Here is an 18,290-nt window from a genome sequence, read left to right as displayed (position 1 = left end):
GTCCATATGGAGTATCTGGCAGGCCTCCCTGCCTTACCTGGACACACCTTAGGCTGTGACTCTTGCACCTTGAGCACCTGGAACATGCACTCCTCCAGCAGCTCCAAGGCTTAAGGTTTTGATGAGCAGCAATACACACTGCAACTGGCTTCTGAAAGTGATGCCTGGGTGGTAGACTATTCCTTGGCTTTGCCCCTTTATTAAAGGACACTTGCTTTAATAAATCAAGTCCTCCATTGTGCTTGCCCTCTGTGGGGCTATGGGGCACACTAGGGTGGATCATCAGACTCTGATTCTTTTGCGCTACTCTCTGAGAATCCTTAGGTCAAACTACTTCTGGACAGGAGTGAATTATGTAAAGTCACCAACTACACTAGTCCTTTCAGGCCATTCTTAGGACTGAATAGATAACTATCTTGGAGTACATCTGTAACTCATTCATCAGACACCAAATGAAGTGTGTCACTTGAAAGACTATAGTTTATATAGCTAAGCTTATTAAATGGAGGGGGGAAATCACGGTTTCTGCCTGAATAAATCAGTCCTTTACATATGAAATGACTAGTTACAAAGTAATGTAACAAGTAGTACAGATGGAATATATAACAGCTAGGAGTGAGTGGAGTATGACTGAGTCATGTATTGCCTCTACCTTATTGTAATTTTTCTCAAATTTTAATAATCTTTTACTAATTTCATTTAAGAATCAGTGTCCAGATAGGAGATAGAAACCACACCCGTTATTTGAACAGATAATTAATAAGAATTGTTAACAAGATATAAAATTAAGTAGATGATTAAAAAGCTAAAAAGAGATATCTAAGGTATGACAGAGATAGCAATGGTTTTTACCTAAAGGGCTGGAAAAAAACCTAAATAAAGGAAGCAAAGGGAAAAACATACAGACTTAGAGGAGTGACCCCACAGAGCTGAAACTCAGATCTCTGAGGAGAATGTGCTCCTCGGTTGGTGTTGGTATCTCTGAGTATGAGGGGTTGCTCCATGGGTCCCAGGAGTCTGGGACCTAGACTTCTACACAGGAATACTGGTTGGCCGATGTCAGCGAAAACTCAAAACTGTAGAGAAACTGCAAACTGGATTCAGCTGTTGCTACGGAAAGCACCTGCTGCTGCCAGGCTAAAGAAGCATTGCTGGAGTGAAGTACACTGAACCAAAACACTACGGGAAGCAGTCATGAAGTAGACAGGAAGGAACAAGTCTCTTGTCCTTCCTCAGCCTTGGGGCCTCTCTCTGATGCCCCCAATTAGCAGAGCTTAACAGAGCCAGCTAGCAAGGCAAAGACATGTGGTTTTCACAGTCCAGCTCCAGCATGAGAAAAAAAAGTACAAAAGGGTGGGTTTGGAGCTGAGAAAATAATAATTGGCACTTGACTGATGGGGAAATTGATACCAGAAATGGAATTTATCTTCCATCCTCTGGTTTTGCATATATCTCATGAAGACAGTTAAAGCCCTTGCTACTTTCTGCACCCCAGATCCAATCAGCATAATGCCATCAATGTACTGGACCAACTTAATGCTGATTGGAAGACCAAGAGGTTCAATATCCCTGTGGACTATATTATGACAAAGAGCAGAAAAATTGATGTAGCCCTGGGGCAAGACTGTGAAATTATATTGTTGGCCCTGCCAAGTAAAAGCAAATTGCTTATGATATTTCTTGCCAATTTGTTTGGAGAAATAAGCATTTGCTGGGTCAATAACTACATGCCAGGTGTCAGGGGCTGTGTTAATTTGCACCAGTAAAGTTACTACATATGGAAGAACAGCTGCAATTGGAGGCATCACCTGATTAAATTCATAATAATCCACAGTCATTCTCCAAGATCCATCTGCCTTCTTCACAGGCCAAACAGGGAAGTTTAATTGGCACAAGATAGATTTCATCTCCCCTGCTTCTTTCAAATCTTCATTGGTGTCACTAATCTCTGTAATCCCCCATTCTGCCTTGCCAGCAAGGCAACAATTTTTGTTTACTCTCCTTGTGTGTGTGTATGTGGGGAGGGGTTGTTCCCAAGGGCTTCAACTTGACCCTTCATAAATAATGGTCCTTATTACAGGATCAGAGAGCCAATATGGAAATTCTGCCAGTTACCAGGTATCCATTCTAATTATACGTCCAAGAGCTGATAAAATCACCACAGAGTGAAGTTTATTATGTTTCTTTGGAGGTGTCATGTTTCCCTGATTCTTTGTGATCCCTATAGTTTTTGTAGGTGTTTGTGCATTTGAAGAAACAGTCACCTTTTCCAGACTTTATGGACTGACTTTGTTATGGAAAGACCTTCACCTGCAGGCAGGCACATGCTGGAACATGCTGTGACCCTGTGTCTAGTGGTGCAGGGTGCAAAGTGTGAGGGCATGTAGCACCTCTGAATGGGGAGAGAGGCATGATGTCTTGTTGGCTCAGGCAGTTGGGGTCCATGACAGGAACAACTGCATGATCTTTGGTGACAGCTGCGGGCAGTTACAGTGGCTGTAGGGTTGTTGGAGCCTTCAAAGATACCTCCAGTCCAGTGGCTAGGGACCATGCTGGGCAGTGGTGGTGGCCTGAGCCAGTGGTGTGCACATGCTTGGCTGCAGGGCTAATTGTAGGGGCTGCCTGCAGGGGCACAGTGGCAAGGACTGGGGCCAACTTGGGGCACACAAGCAGCTGCAGCAGCCCTGGCTGTCAGTGTGTCCTTGAGTGACTATAGAGGCTAGCTGCAGCCATGTACTTGGCAGTGGAGGTCAGTGACAGGAGTTGGGGCTGGTGTCTTGCAGGTGCACAACTATAGGGTTAACTGCAGGTGAGCAGAACCATGCAGGCCAATGACAGCAGTTAGGGTTGAATCCTGGCCCTCCAGCAGCTGTGGAGGCCTTGACTGTTGTAGGGCTATAGGGGTTTGCTGTGGGTGTCTTGCAAAGCAGTAGACACTGGTAATGGGAGTCAGGCCAGCAGCATGCAGCTGCACAGCTGCAGGAGTCTCCTGCTCCTCAGTAGTTATCAGTATCTTTCACTGGCTCTCCTTTCTCAGCCCTATTTTTAAGTATTCATCAACAAGGGTTTATCTTCACCCTTTTTTGTCTTCTCCAGGCTACTCTTATTGGTGAGCCCCACTAGCATCCTCATGCAAATATAACTTTCTGTCAATACCCAGGGATTCAAGACTCACAAGAAATCCAAGTAAAGGGCATTTCTTATCCTCTGTGAGTCTGAGAAATCAGAATGATGTATGATTTCTGTCTTATGCTGGGAAATCCCTTCCTCAAGGATAATTGGCTACTCTTTTACATATGACTTACACTCTTGCTAATCAGGATGCTATCGAACAGGTTTCTTAAATGTAATACCTCTAAACTCAAATTCATATCATTCCTCAAACCTGTTTTTTTCTCCTTTTTAAAAATTTCACTTAATGACATCATCATCCATTCAACCTTCTAAATACGAAAAACAAAAAACAAAACCCACTCAATGAGCCTTAACTATTCCTCTTCCAGTCCTATCTGTTTTAGTTTGGATTCCCTGAGAACAAACCCTGATCCAAAGAGTTTAGTGCAAGTTTATTTGGAAGATGATTCCAGGAAACAATGGTAAGGGAATACAGGAAAGTAAAGTAAGCCTCTATTATTGGATAGGTATCAAATGAATTATTGGGCTAGTTTCGCTGTGGGCAACTGAGGGTCAGTCCCATTGGGGAACTCTGGGAGATAGTATAGAACATACCTCATCAATGTACCACCCATGGGACTCTATGCAGTTTCCTGTCCATCGTTGGCTGAGAGCTTCTCCTATAAGCAATTAACTCCTAAGCACTTCTGACCTAGCATTTGAACCAGCAGAAAGCCCTCAGACAGAATTGCAGGTGCCCATAGTAAGAAACCATTCACATGCTTTGAAAAGATGAACCTGAAGGGATATGGTTAAGGTACTGATAATGTCTGGCAGAGCCTAGACTAGAGAGAGGCATTCAACTCAGGTGCAGCCTTTAGGTACAAAATTTACCTTCTTTCTCCCCTCCTCCAGTCTTTCACACTTCCTGTCTTTGCTGGCACAGTTAACTTCTGAAAAACACCAATTTGATCACATCTGTCCTATGCTTGAAAAGCACAGAATAAAATTCAAACTCCTTGATTTAGTGTGAATAACTCTTTACAGGCTGAAAAGTTACCTTTTTAGCCTAATCTTCTGCCACTTTTTATATAACAATGCTCTGCTGTGAATGCTTCAAACACTTTTTGAACTTTCATACCCCAGTATGTAATGTTTCTTCTGCCTCTCATACTCTTCCCCGCCCCCTCCTTTTCACACACAAAAAGTCTCATTAGCCCCTTAAAGTCCAGCTTGGAAATCTATTTTTCTGTGAAAAATTCCCCCACCTCCCTTGGAAAATTAATTGCTATTCTTCTGTGTTCCTTAACATTTTATATGTACCTCTACTTTTGCACTTGCAGATGGAATTGCATCTGTTTATTCCTTTTTCCCTCACTAAACTAAGAACTCTTCAAAAGCAGTTCTTATCCATCTAACCCCAGTGTCTGCCTGCCTTACTGACCAAAGATAAATGGCGCTAGGCTAGTGCTCAGGGAGACAGGAAAACTCACCATAATAATCAAAACCATTAGCATTAAAAAAAAAAAAAAAAAACCAACCAGCATCAGTAATACAACTGAATTTTTAAAAACAGTCAGTAAAGATTTATTGAGTTGAATTTATCTGGGTGCATCCAAACAAAACAAATTTTTAAAAGAAATGGGAGGAAGCCTTTTAGCAATTTCACAAGATGGACACCATAAGCAAAGAAAGCAGTCTGTGAGAATGTACAATTGGAACCCATCAAAGAAATCTATTTTATATTATTTATTATTTATGAACAGCTTCAAAAAGGCTTTGAGGCATTTTTGTAAGTATTGAAACCTGTTGTCTCCAAAGGCAGTACTTTTTGGTTTATTCAGCTAGAACATATGTTGATTGAAAGAAAAGTGAATACTTTAGCACATTATAAATACAACATTTCAAATTAAAGGGTCCCTAGATTGTAACTGCCCTAGAGGCAGAGGCCATGAATATAAAATTTACTTTTAACATAGCACCTAGTCTAAATATACACAAACTCTTAAATGATTTTTGGAATAGCAGTGATTTTGATAATCTGAAACAATCTATAGTCATTTGCAATGAAGTGGGGGGGTGGGTGTGTGGTAAGTATCCATTTTAATTTCTTAGTATGAATGAATAAGCCAGATAAATCATACTCCTCTCAGAACTCCCCCCTCCAAAAGATACTTTTTAGCAAGGTTATTATTCTAATGTCTTTCTCACATGACTTAGGTAGCCATGAAAGTTTCACCTCACTTTGATTGTAATTTCAATATTAGTGAGGATGACAGTGTTTTAAAAAATTCAGTTGTATTACTGATGCTGCTTGGTTTTTTTTTTTTAATGCTAATAGTTTTGATTATTATGGTGAGTTTTCCTGTCTCCCTGAGCACTAGCCTAGCACCATCTATCTTTGGTCAGTAACAACAGTAATAACAGTAGTACAGTTTGAAAAGTTTAGCAGTTGAGAACTTATAACCATTCAGTAGAATGGTGGGATGGGGTAGGGGTGGAGGGCAGATTTTGATCTTCAAGCGTATTTTTTGTTGTTTATTAATATTTTCTTTCTCTCCTTTTGTTATTAATACTGGTCTGGTAATACTTTCCCCTACCATTTGGTGATATCTTTTAGGGGTCTAGATGAGTGAGTCAGCATCTCAAGAGGAACCCAAACCTGCTCAGGTACCTTGTCTACATAAGTTTCTAACCATTTAATCATGGGAGGATTTGAGATTCAATATTTTGGGGGAAATTGAGGTGCAATATCATATTCTATCATTGAAATATTTCTCTTTTTTAGTTGAAGTATTCTGCATCAAGTTTTGACAAAAATGGTGTCAACTAATAGTTGAGTTACAGTGGCCTGCTTCTAGTTGCTTGGCATTCTTTATACATAACAAGTCTGTTACTGTTTGAATTTGTTAATACAGCTACTTTATGTGATTTTATTTGTTATGATGCTTATTCATTATTTGATTTTTTTAATATCAAAAGCTTGCTATACTAGAGTATAAAAATGTTAGTTTTATTTCCAGCTCCTTTTAGATAACACTTACTAACACTAATTTCATTTCAGGAAAATGGAAAAGAAGACAAAGAAGGGAAACAAGAAGTGACTGAAGTGAAAGAGCCAATTAAGGTAGAGTTTTCATGAATAGTCAGATATTAATGCTGGAGAGTAAGCCGGACAAATTAATTTTCTTATTAAAAAAAGAAAAGATGCAGGTATTTAAAAAGATAAACAAAATGGCAAATGGGAAAGGGCAAATTTATGTTGATCATTAAGCTGACTCATTTGAGTCAGTTGCAAGAAACTTTCATAGAAAGGTAAATTTATTTGTGAAGAGCTATTATGAAATACAGGTAAATAAAGTTTGCTTTCTAAAATCAGAACTAATACCCTAAGTACAATAACCACCAGTTTTTAGGGGAACTTAACTATAATTTCCATATTAATCATTTAAGTAACTTGGTGTTTAAATAAATACAAGATTTCAACAAGGAAGAATATTTTATAGAACAGGGAAGCAATTGAAAATAATTATATGGGTTCATTATTAAATTGACTAATGTGTGTCTTAAAAACCTTCTGTTATCATTCTTTTAAAAGTACATCACCATGAGTACAAAAAAACTATCTTTCCACCATTTCTTCATAAAACTAACCTTTATTTTCCTCAATTCAGATGAAAATGTTTTCCTTTCCACCACAAACATGGAAGGTGATTCTAATAGTAAAAGAAAACAGCAGCATTTTCAAAGATCTTATTTCACTATATTGCGGTCTCAAATTATGTTTCTAGAAAGTTTTGTATAATTCAAGGATTAATGTACATCTGGAATAGTATTCTCAGCATATTACCTTGTTAGCAATAGGAAGGTTTGGTGATATGTTGAGCCAATGTATTTTGTCTTGTAAATGCAGTAAATAGACTGTGATTACTGATTTGATTCTAATGTACTGCATTAAATCCTAGCAAAATTAAGGAGGAATGTTTGGTAACTTTTAGAAGGGATCTATCTGCATTCTTTAATTGGAGAGTTGATGCAACTTTGATGAAAAGCAACTCATTTTAAAATTGGTGTTTCTTAACAAATATATGTATGTAGATGCATGACTGGAACATTGTGCTGTACACCAGAAATTGACATGTTGTAGTTGACTGTACTTCAGTAAAAGAAAATTGGTGTTTGTTTTTTCCTTTTAGAGTTCACAGAGTATATTGGACAGTTCGGCATTAGGCACCTGCAGCCATGTGGCAGGAGCAGCAGCAAATAAAAGCAAATCCCAAGGTAGAGAACTAGCCTTTCTTCTACACAATAGAATGTAAAACTACTAAGTTTTAGTTGAGGATGGATTCCTCAAGAGTCTGCCTTTTAAAAATATAATTCCAAGGGTATTTTAAATGCAATTTTGGAAATAGTTTAAAATGTATTCCCTTTACCTTATATTGATACTTTTGAGACAACTTTATGACTATTCATCTTGCACTTAAAGAGAAGCTAAGAGAGCTGACTGACATATAGCAGACAATTCATTAATACAAAAGTAAAATGAAGACCCCCTAGTGATTCGACCTATCTGTTGTTCTTCTGTTGCTCTTTGAACCACTGTACTTGACCATACATTTATTCTATTTGACTTCAACCCAATCCTTAACCCAAATCCCACATAATTATGCAGATTGAAAATGTATGTGTTCAAAATCAACAAATACATTGACAAGACATTCATGCCTTTTACTACAGTTTTTCTAACTTTAGATACTTAGTGAAATCCTATACAATAGAAATTTTTACAATATTTAAAATTTAACAATTTCAATTTATATTTTAGTTAATTGAAATTCCTTTCCATTTAGTTTACAGCTGTCGAGTGTTTAGTATGTGTTAGACTGTGCTAGGCTGAACTAGAATAATAATTATTAAAGTATTTTCTAAACTATAAATTGCTATATAGATGCTATTTATAACTTATAGACCCTTCTTTTTCTCTAAAATGTTTTTCTGTCTTCTAAACCAATTAAAATAATTATTTCTTCTGATTAATATGTGTTATAATACACACACATTAAGAACCAAACTTTCCAGCATTTATTTTGCCTTTGTTATAAACTTTGTACTATTTTCACAGCTTCACTAATTTTTAAAAAGTTCCTTGGCAAGCCCCTCCCGACCTGCCCCCCTCACCACTTGCTCTATAAATACACTTTGTCTTTACCTTAATCGTCTGGGCTAGGTTTATAAGTGAACTCTTTTTTTCGTTTTAAATATGTGAAACAGAATTGTGATCTGGGTAATTTGTTATAAATTTAATTAGGTGTTCACTTTAATCAGTTTATGGCCAAATTTGCATCTACAAATCTTCACACATGTATTCCATCATGTAATTTATTGCCTCTCTAGAAAACATATAAATCAAGAGTTTATGGTCTTCTCTGTTCTTGTGCTTTCAATTTTTTACTGCTTTCCAATGTATAGTAGAGGGAAGTGTGTTTTGTTTGTTTAAGTCTTTTCATCCCAGTATATGATATATACTGAAAATACTGCAGCTGCTTGTGATATCAAATGCAATGTGATGTATTTATTTAGTCAGTGATCAGTCACTATTAAACCTAATATTCTGAATCTCCCTTTGTAAATGTTTGTGTGTGTGTGTGCATGTGTGTGTGCATGTGTGTAACAAGTGAGAAGAGGAAATGTTATTCCAATTTCAACATGGCAAAGGAAGTGTCTTTATCCTTGTTATATACTTGTCAAAATTAAAATGATGTTATCCTGCCAGGCAGCTCCCAGGATACATATCTTTGCATAGAAAATATTGTGGTTAAATGTACAATGTGAATTGCTCATTTCTTTCCTTGGCTGTTGTATTTTTCAGGCTATGAACTTAACTTGCATTTTGAGAAATTTTTTTTGTACCATTAGTATGCTCAGCTTTATTCTTATTACCCAGCCCTAAGATTAAAAAAAATTTGTAGGAAAATGCCTTTTCCTATAGCTATTGAATTTTAACTCCAGTAGTGTTTAATAATGCTTCTTTTCCTCCTTCTTTCACAGTAGTCTTTCTAAATTCTGTACAAATGTTAGGAAATCCTGATAAGACCAAGCCAGCTGAGTTTCAACTGTGTTTACAGAGAACATCACACATCTAGTTGAGTAGCCCTGCTGGGTCAATTTTCACCAGTTTAATCAGCAGCCAGTCTCTCTAATGTTATATGCCATCTTGTGAAGAAAGAGTAGACTAAAGCTTATTATAATGTGGATTATAATTCATTCCTATTTATGTCCTTAAATAGAGTTGTACTGAGACCATACCCATCAGTGGGCCATGCACTAAGTGCAGGAAATGGTAAAAGTCACTTATAAGGTTGGACTTTTCAAAATATGAATAAAGAATTTCTTTTGTGTCCCTGCTTATTTAGTTGAAAGCATTTATGGTGCCCATAGTGCCTGAATAAGACTTCATATGTTAGAAGGTAGATTAATACAGGGGTGAAGGTATGCATGTTAGGAGAGAATTTGAAAGGCTCTTAATTCCATGAAAAGTTTAGGAAGGCAATCCTGGAAAAGAGTTCCAGTACTTAGCATAGTGCCTGGCACTATGACATCAATAATTATTTATTTAGTGAATATGTAAATCAATCTATCTGTAAAAGGTTTAGGAATGTCCAAGCACAGACCTGCTAAAAAAAAACCAGTACCTGTTTGAAACTATTCAGTTGAACCACTGAGTTAATTTTCCCTTGGGGCAGTGCTGTAATTTATGAATTCAGAGGTCACTCAATCAAAAGACAGCTACAGATAGGCTTGCTCGGAATCCTGATTTATTGACCCTGCTATTGCTGTGCCTCCTTTCCTTTCCTTGGTTTTATGGCTCTAAGAGAGAAATATTTGACTACAGTTATAACCAAACACCCATCTACTTCCTTTCTGCTTATCAGTGGGGACAATGTGAACACTAGGTTTATTGCTTAGCAACCTATAATAGTCAAGTACACTAGAGGAGCACTAGCAGCCTACAGCAAAGATAAGAGAATGTCCTAGTTCATGTGCAAGTTTACTAATGAACCATGCAGATGGCTAGATACTATGTTGCTATGCACCTGTAGCACTATCCTTAAAGCAGGAAGAGGAGTACCTGACTTTGGTTATGCTGAAGGGGTTAAAAGCAAAGAGAGTACATTAGAATCTACAGACTTAAAAGAATTGTTCTCTTTCACACTTATGTAAAATAGAAATAAAAGTATTGCAGATACTATAATGAGTATTGTGACAAAACAGGATGGAAACACTCCTCCCCCATTCCCCCGAAAGTGATTAACTTGTTTGCAAATCCAACTGAGAGGTAAGGTATAACATTGTATTACCCTCCTCACTTACCCCATATTGGAATAAGAGAATAAACCACAGAGGAAATCAAAACTTGAGTGAATGAATACCTATCCACTGTTGGACTTAAGACATTATCTAGATGAAATGTTGGCTTTTCAAGGGTTTTTAAAAATAGACTACTTAATTTTTTTCTTGGGCAGAAAGAAAGATAATATCTTCTAGATAATAAAAGCATTATTAAAGGATATTCTCAATAAAGCTCAGGAAAAGTTTTAAATAAGTAAAAAAATTTTAAAATATTTATGGGTAGTCTCCCCCAAATGGGAATGAATAAATACATTGCAATATAGTCATATAATGAAATATTATGAAACAGTGAAAAACAAAATAGAACTGCACTTATCAATATAGATGAATTTCAAAAGCATAATATTAGGCATTTAAAAGGCCACAGAATACACATGGTATGAAATAATTTTTGTAAAATTTAAAAACAAGAACAACATTCTATTGCTTATATATAAAATAAATAAGTGCAGAAAAATGATAAACATGAAATTCAGAATAGTGTTTCTATCAAAGTAGGGGTATATGAAAAGCTTTAATATATAGGTAATGATTGAAGCATGACTCAATAATTACTTTCTAGTTATGTTAAAACTAATGAGTATGAAAATAATTTCTGTATCTATTTCTTTTTTCTCCTTCATCTACAAAGTAAAAGAAGCAAAAGATTTTAACAGTATATGGCCCTGATCCTATTGTGGTTCAACTGGGTATTCTTTTTCTGTGGAGAGAAACAAATTGGCTAGTGGATAATATTTGAATAGACCTGAAACTGCTTCATCTCCATGGCCATGTGAGAAAAAAACCTTAAGATTCTCATTGAATTTTTCATTCCAATCACATCAGGAATCATGGGTGGAGAAAAGGAACCAACAACATCTGATTGCTTATTGTTCAGAGCCTTGAACTAGCTAGGTACTGGGAACCTAGGGTCAAGCTACCCAGTTTTGCTAGGAAAATATCATACAATTTTTGAATGCTGATGTAACAACAGTATACAATCTTCAGTCTCAGATGGACTGTCTGTATTATTTGGAAATCTATCTATGTGTTTGTAGATTGCTTCTTTCCACCCACACAACAATTATTTCAAATGTTTATCATGCATAATTAGCCCATGATCCCACCATTCCTGAGTTTTAGCAATATTTTTTTATTACACAAAAAATAGAGGCTGTTAGAGGGAATGCCCTTAGTATATTGTAGGAAACATCTTATCCAAGTCTAATATATATTCTTGATCTTAATCCCTCACATCTCCTCAGACCCTGAGGACCAACATCTAATCTCTCCCGTAGCTTCTGTTTTCCTCTCTAAATTGACTCTTGCCTCTCACTCGCTATAATCAAGCCTATCCCATCTTTAAAGAAAAATCCTTCCCTTCACAATCACACTCCTTGAAATATCCACTTATCTAGCCTGTGCTTTACCTCCAAGTCCCTCTTTAACCCACTGCAGTTTAGGTTCCATTCTCATCACAGAAATTTCTTCTCCCTAAAGTCAGTGCAGAACAACTGCATACTAAATCCAATGTATACTTCCTGCTTCTTAGGTCATTTGATTTCTCTGCAGCATTTACTACTGTTGACCACTTCCTCTGTAGTGATATATATTTTTTGTCAGCCCAGCATTTCTTTGGGAACCACCCTTCTTTCCTTCTTAATTCATTTGGTTTAGATGGGGCTGACCCCACCCCTTTAGATCCAGGGATGGATGGTGATCCAAACCTGACCAGTCAGAATGCTCATCACCCCTTCAATGCCGTGGATGGTTCAGAAATAGGCATATAATTTATGCTAAGTCAATTAAAAGCTCTCCTAGATTTCTTAAACTGAAATTTTAATGGTAGATTTTTTAATGTCAATGTTTATAAGGATTATGCAATTCCTAAGATGCTGGTGATCATTTTTATTAACATGTGGAGGACAAACTGCCTAAGAATTATTTCAACAGAGCAGAGACTAGAGGTGGGTTTCAGCTTTACCTGAAAACAGTTGTATTCCTGGACATTACATTTATATGAACTAATGCATCGCATTTGTAATTTAAGCTCTATGTAAGATGAATTTCTATTGCTCAAGATTGAAAGGGTTTCTAATAATACATCCTTCTTAAAACTCTTTTTCTTGTAGTTTCTGTGATTCTAACCTATCCTATTTTCTTCCCAAATCCCTAGTCACTCTCAAACTCCCGTGTAACTGTCCTTTTCTGCCTATTCTTTTAAAATGTTACATAAGATTCCTTTCTTGGTACTCTTCTCACTCTAGACACTCTGAGTGATCTCATATAATAATAATAATAATAATAATAATAATAATAATAATAATAATAGTAACAACAACAACAAGAACAACATCAACAACAATAATAATAATAAATTCTTTAGGATATATTTGCTATATGTATACTTTCATATGTATATATAATTTTCTCATCATGACTGTCCTGCAAAGTGTAAAAAATTATTGTTTTCATTTTACAGAAGTATAAACTGAGTCTAAGTTGATTAACTTGTTCTATAAGTAACATGGCTACTGTATGTTAGAGCTAGAATTTGAACCCTGGTATCTCTGATTCCAATGCCTATAATATTTTTTAACATAAGATTTATTCATTTATTAAATATTTAAGTGCTTACTATGTTTCTGACACTGTTCTAACCACTGGGAAATCAGTATTACCAACACAAAGTCCCTAAATTAATGCAAGTTAATTTCTAAAGGTGAGTTAAAAACAGATAATTCCTCCTAAGAGATGCATGGTTTTAGCCAGTGCAATAAAACAAACAAAGGAAATAAAAATTATAAAAATTGTAAAGGAAAAAGTAGGAATTTTTTTTTTGCAGATGACACGATTGTGAACAAAGCAATCGATATAAATTTAGCAAGGTTTTCGGATACAAAGTCAATATACAAAAACAATTATACTTCTATTATATATTAGCAATCAACAATTAGAAAATTAAAATTTTTAAAATACAATTTTAATGGCATCAAAACCACGAATTATCTCAAAGTAAATCTAACCAAAAATGAACAAAAACCTCTATGCTGAAACTATAAAGCATTGTCAAAAGAAATTAAAGATGACCTAAATAAGTGAAACAATATACCTTATTCATGAATTAGAAGACTTACTATTGTTAAGATAGTAGCGTTCCCTGAATTGACCCCTAGATTCAACGTAATTTGGGTTTGATTTTCATTTCCCTAATGACTAATGTTGTTGAGCACTTTTTATATGCTTACCAGCCATTTGTATATCTTCTTTGGACAAATGTCTATTGAAGTTCTTTGCCCATTTTTCAATTGGGTAATTTGTTGTTGTTTTTGAGTTTTAGATGTTCTTTGTGTATTCTAAATATTAATTCCTTGTCAGATACATGATTTACAAACATTTTCTTCCATTCAGTTGATTGTCTGTTCACTTTGTGATAGTGTCTTTTGATGCACAAAACTTTCTAATTTTGATTAAGTTCAATTTACCTATTTTTTTCTTTTGTTTCCTGTGTTTTTGGTGTCATATCCCATGAAGTCATTCCCAAATCCAATATTATGAAGATTTTCCCCAAGTTTTCATCTGAGAGTTTTATAGTTTTAGCTCTTAAATTTAAGTCTTTCATTCACTTTGAACTCACTTTTATATATGGTGTAAGGTCCAGCTTTGTTCGTTTGCATGGGATATCTAGCTGTCCCAGCATCATTTGTTGAAAACATTGTCCTTTCCCCATTTAATGGACTCAGTACCCTTGTTGAAAATCGGTTGGTTGTATATAAATATGAAGATTTATTTCTGTTCTCTCTATTCTATGCCATTGGTATATATGCCAGTACCACACTGTTTTAATTACTATAGCTTTGTAGTAAGTGAACTTTGGGTAAAGTGAATTCTCCAAGTTTAATGTTTACAAGATCGTTTTGTCTATTCAGGGTCCCTTGCAATTCCATATAGATGGAAGGCTTGGCTTTCCAGTGATTGTGGAGGAGGGGTAAGATATGCAGACAGTGAAGTCTGTCAGTAATTCATTTTCTATGTGTGTGGAGGCATTATCCTGCTTCTTTAGCCCAAAACCCCCTGTTTCAGTGCAAGGATAAATGCCTCTGGTGTCTGACGATTAGCTCAAACGGGGATGAAGATACACAAAAAGGTCAATCATTCGCCTGCTACCCATATCTACATTTTTTAAACTTAGGGTGCCTCAAAGCTGCTCCCAAATTTCACAGTGATTGTCTGTATCTTTTTAGTCTCATGGTTTCTTCAGTCAGTCTAATCCCACCTACCTTACACTTTTCAGAGACTCAAAATATCTGACTATGAAGGCCGCCTTCATGATTGTTAGCATTATTATGTTCATTTTAAACACACACACAAACACATATACAACCTTTTCTGTCATTTCTGGAAATTTAGATAGGGAGGGGATGTGGTGCCTATTCTCAGTCCACTATCTTGGTCTAGTATCTCCAACATGAAAGAAGCTGGAAATAATGAGAGTGTGAAAACATGTATTTACATATATTTACACGTGTGATAGACTCTCTTCATTGCCTACTCAGCAGACATTTCCCCACCCCTTTGTCTGCCAAATGAACCTCAGTTTTGAAGCAGATGGAAATCACTTGATATTAAAGAACTTGGTCTAAACCCTGATACAGAGGAATAAATTATGATTGGTCAAAACTATTCCCAATAATCTCTTTTCCCTTTATCAGCTTTTGGGCTAGGGCAGGCATGTAACCAAATTAAAGCCAATAAAATGTAAAGGAAAGTCTTGGAGTGAGGAGTCTGAGATCTTCTCTTGGATAATAAAACAATGTTGGGAGGAGACAGCCCCTTTGTTCTCAATCCTTTTCTCCTGTAAAGAAGTGATGCCTGGAGCTGCAATAACTATCTTGTGATCCTGACATACAAGCACAAGAAATGAGTAAAGAACAATAGAAACAGGCTAGATACTTAATGAAAATACTGAGCGGTTGAATGACTTCTGATTAAGAAAACAATAAATGTCTTTATGGTTAAAGTCCCTGTTGTCTGAGTTTCTGTTACTTTCAGCTGGGTTCAGACACCATGTAAATGGGTGTGAAAATTTTTTCCAATGATATCCTAAAGTAACATAGATTAAAATCTACTTCTAGTATTTCTTACATTTCACTTTTTGTCCCCTCAGAATTAAACCTGGAGGGGCAGCCAAATATCTCAAGGTGTTCAATAAAGGATTCTAACACTGGAGCCTCCAAGAATACTGTGTTTAGAAAACCTGCAAAAGTGATTTTCCATTTAGATCAAACTGCAAAGCCAGAACAACCATGGAAGAAAAATCTTTTTGAAAGAGTGCAGGCAAGAACCCAGGCAATGCAGCAGAAAATCATAGATAAGGAAAATCTGAAGAAGGAACTAGAAAAGAAGGCTGAAAAAAAACTTCCCAAGGATAATTTGGCCAAAGAGTGGTTTAATACTGAAAACATGACGCTGAACACTCGTGCATATTTGCTTGACAAACTTCTACCCACCTTAGTTCCTGGAGTGGAAAAAACATTAATGCAAGTGGAAAAGAAGAAGATTTTGGCAGAAGTTGATATTCCAACCAAGTTTGATCCAATTAATCATTTGGGGGAGTACTTAATGAGAAACAATCCTAATTATATCAAAGACTCAGGAATGTCTGGTTATCAGAGAGTTATGAGAGATGTCACAGAAGACCTGAAGATATATGTTCCGAATACTATCTACAACAGGTACGATTTATATTTTCAGCTGATGATCTAGCTCCTTACATTGAAAAGCAAGTAGAACAATAACATAATCGTACAAACAGGACTTAAAATAAGTAATTTTATAGTTATTCAAAAAGTATTCATTGAGCTTCTACTACGAGCTTCACTATTTACAAGGCACTATGAAGACTGACAAAGTATATTAAAAAATTTCCTTGTATTCATGAATTTAATTATCTCACTAGGATACCAAGTGTGTTTTTATTTGTTTATTATCTATATTCCTGCACTGGAAAGTAAGCTATTTGGGAGTAGGGACTTTTTAAAATTTAACTTTTCAGATAAGCAATATGTTCATCTGGTTCAAAAGCCAAAATGTATAAAGACTTACAGAGTGAAAACTTTCTCTCCCATTTTTATCCTCTCTCCACCCATTACTCCACCTCTGCTATAACTACTGTTTTTAGTTCTCAATAGATCCTTCCAGAGTTTCTTTGTACATACATAAGCAAATGAAAATATGGGTTCTTGATTTTCTTTCTCTTATACAAAATCATGTGAATGAGTTAGAAATATTTTCCTCTGTTTTTATCTTGTATCATATAGAGGATTTTTTATTTCTATAAGGTAGAATTTATCTACCTTTATTTTGTGGCTTCTAGGCTTTGAGTCATTGTTACATTTCATTTCAAGATGTTAAAATACTTGTCTCATATTTTCTTCTGGAATTATTATTGTTTTGATTTTCTTTTAAAATATTGATCCAGTTGGAATTTATTCTAGTGTAAGATATAAGATATGGATCTAATTTCTTCCTTTTCCAAATGGCTACATAATGAATCCAATAACAATTATTGAATAGTCTGTATTTGCCCCACTGTTTTGAGATAAACTTTTACTACTAAATTCATGTATATTTTGGAGTGTATTTATGGATTTTTCTATCCTATTCCATTGGTCTATCACCCTATTCATGCGCCAGTACCACACTGCTTTAATTATTGAGAATTTTTAATTTATTTCAACAAATGTGTTCTGGTCCCCATTAATAGCTCTTCTTCTTTTCTAATCACTACTTTCTATTCTTGTGTGTTTACTTTTTAACATGAACTTTAGGATTGATTCATCTACTAGAAAAAAGGGGGGGTAGAGAACACCAAAACAAATGTTATAGGAATTTTTACTGAAATCAGATTAAATTTATTCATTAACTTAGGGAAGACCGGTATCTTTAAAAATTATAAGTATTTCTGTCTAAGAATGCGTATCTTTCTATTTGCTCATCTATTTTGTATCCATCAATGTTGTCTTAAAGATTTTCATATAGGTTTGTATCTCTTGTTAGATTTACTATTAATTATTTTATTGTTTTTTGTTGCCATTGTAAGTGGGACTTTCTTTTTCCATTATATTCACTAGCTAGCTGTAGTTTGACTACTTGAAAGCTGTTAATTTATGTATATTTTTGTACTCTGCTACCTTACTGAGTTCTCTTATTGTTTATAGTAAATTTTTAGTTGATTTTTGGGGTTTTCTAGGGAGACAACCATATTATCTGCAAATAATAGTTTTCCTTCTTCCTTTAAATTTTAAACTTCTATTATCTTTCTCTTACCTAGTTATATTGGCTGTTACTTCCATAGACTTAAATAATAGTGGTGAGGTGGGCATCCTTGTCTTGCTTATGACTTTAGTAGAAATGATTCTTGTATTATTGCTTCACCATGAACAGTTCTTAAAAAAATAAATCCTAGTACCATAACTACTCCATTTGGATCTGAGAAAGATATATTTTATCACATTAGGAAAAACACCCCTAATATCTATCTTATAGACTGACTGTTAAAAATCAAGAATGAGTGGAGATGATCATTTGATTTTCACCCTAGATCCATTAATAATGAATTTTATTAATAGATTTCCTAATTTTGAGCTATCTTGGAATTCCAGAAATAAATATCACTTGGTTGCTGTGTATATAGTTACAATGAAATATGTTTACTAGTAAGACAGAATAAATCTTTAATTCTTTCCTTTTAATACAGATTTTCAGAATATTATATAGGTTATATC

At 35.4% G+C, this 18,290-nt stretch overlaps 1 protein-coding gene across 1 annotated transcript in view; it reads left to right on the top strand.

Annotated features, from left to right (window-relative positions):
• EFCAB5 (EF-hand calcium binding domain 5) overlaps positions 1-18,290 on the top strand; it is an 83,727-nt gene that overhangs the window by 4,166 nt on the left and 61,271 nt on the right. The window contains exons 2-5 of the mRNA XM_031468467.2: positions 5,735-5,784; positions 6,179-6,241; positions 7,311-7,395; positions 15,671-16,238. Coding sequence (XP_031324327.1) covers positions 5,743-5,784; positions 6,179-6,241; positions 7,311-7,395; positions 15,671-16,238 — 758 coding nt within the window. The 5' untranslated portion in view covers positions 5,735-5,742. The remainder of the gene's footprint in view (positions 1-5,734; positions 5,785-6,178; positions 6,242-7,310; positions 7,396-15,670; positions 16,239-18,290) is intronic.

Source organism: Camelus dromedarius, chromosome 16, assembly GCF_036321535.1.
Source record: "Camelus dromedarius isolate mCamDro1 chromosome 16, mCamDro1.pat, whole genome shotgun sequence".
NCBI lineage: Eukaryota > Metazoa > Chordata > Mammalia > Artiodactyla > Camelidae > Camelus > Camelus dromedarius.
The sequence above is the reverse complement of the archived record's forward strand: the minus strand, read 5'-3'. Positions and strand labels throughout refer to the sequence as shown.